Source organism: Aspergillus pseudotamarii (assembly GCF_009193445.1).
Source record: "Aspergillus pseudotamarii strain CBS 117625 unplaced genomic scaffold BDV38scaffold_163, whole genome shotgun sequence".
Taxonomy (NCBI): domain Eukaryota; kingdom Fungi; phylum Ascomycota; class Eurotiomycetes; order Eurotiales; family Aspergillaceae; genus Aspergillus; species Aspergillus pseudotamarii.
The window spans coordinates 7,528-10,356 of NW_022475177.1; the positions used below are offsets into that span (position 1 = coordinate 7,528).

Below are 2,829 nucleotides of genomic sequence, written 5' to 3' on the forward strand. Positions count from 1 at the left end.
GCGACAGCCACACCCTGCTTTACGTTACAGCGGAATGAGCCGCTTACCTTACCTTAATTACCTGGTAATTTACACTTTTCAACCATGTGGCTTACTGCAACTTGCCTCCCCCCGGGGTGTAATGTGATATATACCGACATAAGGGATCCCATCCTTGGCTAATGAGAGGCTTAGACATTGTCAGGAGGTATGACACGATCATGTCATCACAAACATGGCCTCATTAAGCTAATGCTCACATACTGTACAAAGCAGGGGGCAAATAAGGAGGTCAGACACGATCCTATATTCCCGTATTCTCGCTCGTAAAAAAAAAAAAAAAAAAAAACCGATCGGCTAACTTTTCCACTTCCGGGCGATCATTTATACATAGAAGCCACATTCATGGATGCCGAAAACAGTACATTCCTGTTCCTGTTCCTGTTCCTGATCCTAGACCACCAGGTGCTCATTGCGTCTTCAACGGCAACGGCAATAAGCCATCTACCGACCAAAAAGGGGGAAAGGACTAGCACAGCATGAGAGCCATCAACGTTTCGATCCCCATCCCCATTAGCAGTGCTACGGCACTTAGCTCCATAAAACACGATCATATAATCAGAATCATCAATCTACTCGAGTCATGGTCACTTAACCGATATCAAAAAGGACCCAAGCTAAGGATCGCCCCCCGGTACTGTTAGAACGAGTCTTTCAGACCCATCCCAACCACGGCATTGCATCGCTAGTATCGGCCGTCCACCACAGGCATGGGAAAGTCGCCTCGCCACGATCTTAATAACACGACCGAAAATCACCTATAGTCTCGTATAACTTGGTCATCACCGATTCTACGGAGTACCATGACACATTATGATATTCGTCTTCAAACTATCGACCTACTAGCGAAAACAACAACCCCCCTGCCAAAAGATGACCAAAGTAGCGCAAAAAGCAGGTAAGCAAAAAGGAAAAAAAAAAATAAAAAACCACGCAAGTACACCAGAAAACATACTAGTAGCACGGAAATAATCCACGAACGGACTTAACGCACTCCCCACCACGGCCATCATGTGGAGCGGGAGGGGGTGGAAACTTTGAGTCCGATTTTCGCCCGGCAGGGAGCGGCCGAAACCCTCATTTCCTATTTCGTCCAGGAGCAACCAGCACTCATTAAGTCATCGGGAATGGAAAAGGGGAGATTGTCATTATACATACTACATACAGCTTGTAAGATGGTGGGAATCCGATCACCATTCAATCTCAGTGTTCGCTTGTCTAAATGCCGAGGTTCATTAATTCATCCCTTCATTTCTATTCGTTCGTATTTAGTTGCCTATCTTGAATCATTTTATTCTACGGAGTACTTAATAAATTATTTATTTTTCCCCTTAGAAAAAGAAAAGAAGAAAAGAAAAAGGACCAAGAGCCCCATCGGGGGTAATATCAATGAGACACAAGACACGGGTATTTGAAGACCTCGGCCTATCCTTTCAATTCATTATAGTAAAGACACGAGCGATTGATGTGGGAAATAGCTGAACTAGTCGCGAAGACGACGATGATTAATCATCACCTAGTAAAAGTGGATATGTAACTGTAGGGATTAGATCGCTTTGTTTAGTCCCACTCTTTGGCCATCCAAGTTCATTCCCAGGCCTCCAGGCATACAGTGTGAATGGAACCTTAGTGCTCAGGCTTACTATGTACAATACCCGCTGTGATTAGCCGTTAGTGGCAGGACACGTCAATCAAAAAAGCTAAATGCCCACGCACCCCATCTGATTATCCGTGGTCAGTGGTCCTTGGGGTGGAAAAAGGTTGGAGTGGTTATTAAATTTTATATAGGGATTAATTTATTAATCTATTTTTCCATGGCTAGATAGATTGAAGGGAAATCAGGGATGGGAGGTTCTAGATACTAAGTGTAATCATATTACTGTTCCTATGTTGTCCTATTCCTTTGTAATTACGGTTGGTTTACTGGGATATACATTTATATATATATACATACATATATATGGAAATCGTATTGAGATAATGTGTATATGTACATAGGTAGAGAAGAAAAGTAACTAAGTAGAGTAAAGTAGAAAGCCACCACCCAACCCTACCAATCCTTGCATTAAAATAAAATAAAAAATAACATCCAACTCCCATCCAAACGAACGACATGATGAGACAGACAATCAAGAAGAATGCAGATCGGAATTCGAATCAAGGACAGCAGCAAATCCACCTCACCTGGCCATAGCTTGTTCCCACCGACCGACCCACACCCATAACTTGATCCAGGACCTGACCTTCGGCGATGCCGAGGTCTCAAAGTCTAATTATTATCATAACCGCTTAGTCAAGAAGGGGAAGTGCGTAACTTCCCCTTATGGTCTAGCGGTAAACTGGTAGAGCTTAACGAGGGGGCGGCGGGGCGGAGGGGAGTAATATCCGACTGTGGGTAAAGAACTACTTACAGTATATTCTAGGTCTTGGTTAGTTAGTTTAGTGTCGTGTCTGTATTGTATGGAACGGATAACATACCAACAATATGAGGCTCGGAAGGATTTTCAATAGACACATTCCATAGTCAATAGTAAAGAGACAAGGATAAGTTAGTTAGTTTAGTTCCTATATGGTAAAAGGTCAAGGACGTCGCAGTTAAACCGTACCACCATCACGCACAACGTCGCATACTCACTGCAACATCAATCCCACATCAGGATCGTATCGATTACCCAAGGCAGTTAAAGCATTGGATGAAAAAAGCACCGACAAGTAGATCTCCGGCGTGGCAGCGGGCCCTTACCCAATGTAGTTTAGTGATGTGTCGTGCGAGGACCCAGTCGACTAACT

At 43.7% G+C, this 2,829-nt stretch overlaps 1 protein-coding gene across 1 annotated transcript; it reads right to left on the bottom strand.

The window, feature by feature from the left end:
* Positions 1–409: 409 nt before the first annotated feature.
* Positions 410–1,267, bottom strand: BDV38DRAFT_266576 (uncharacterized protein). Its single transcript, XM_032056460.1, has one exon. It carries the CDS (start codon positions 1,050–1,052, stop codon positions 882–884), a length of 171 nt encoding a protein of 56 aa, XP_031906760.1. The 5' UTR covers positions 1,053–1,267; the 3' UTR covers positions 410–881.
* Between the last annotated feature and the right edge of the window lie 1,562 nt (positions 1,268–2,829).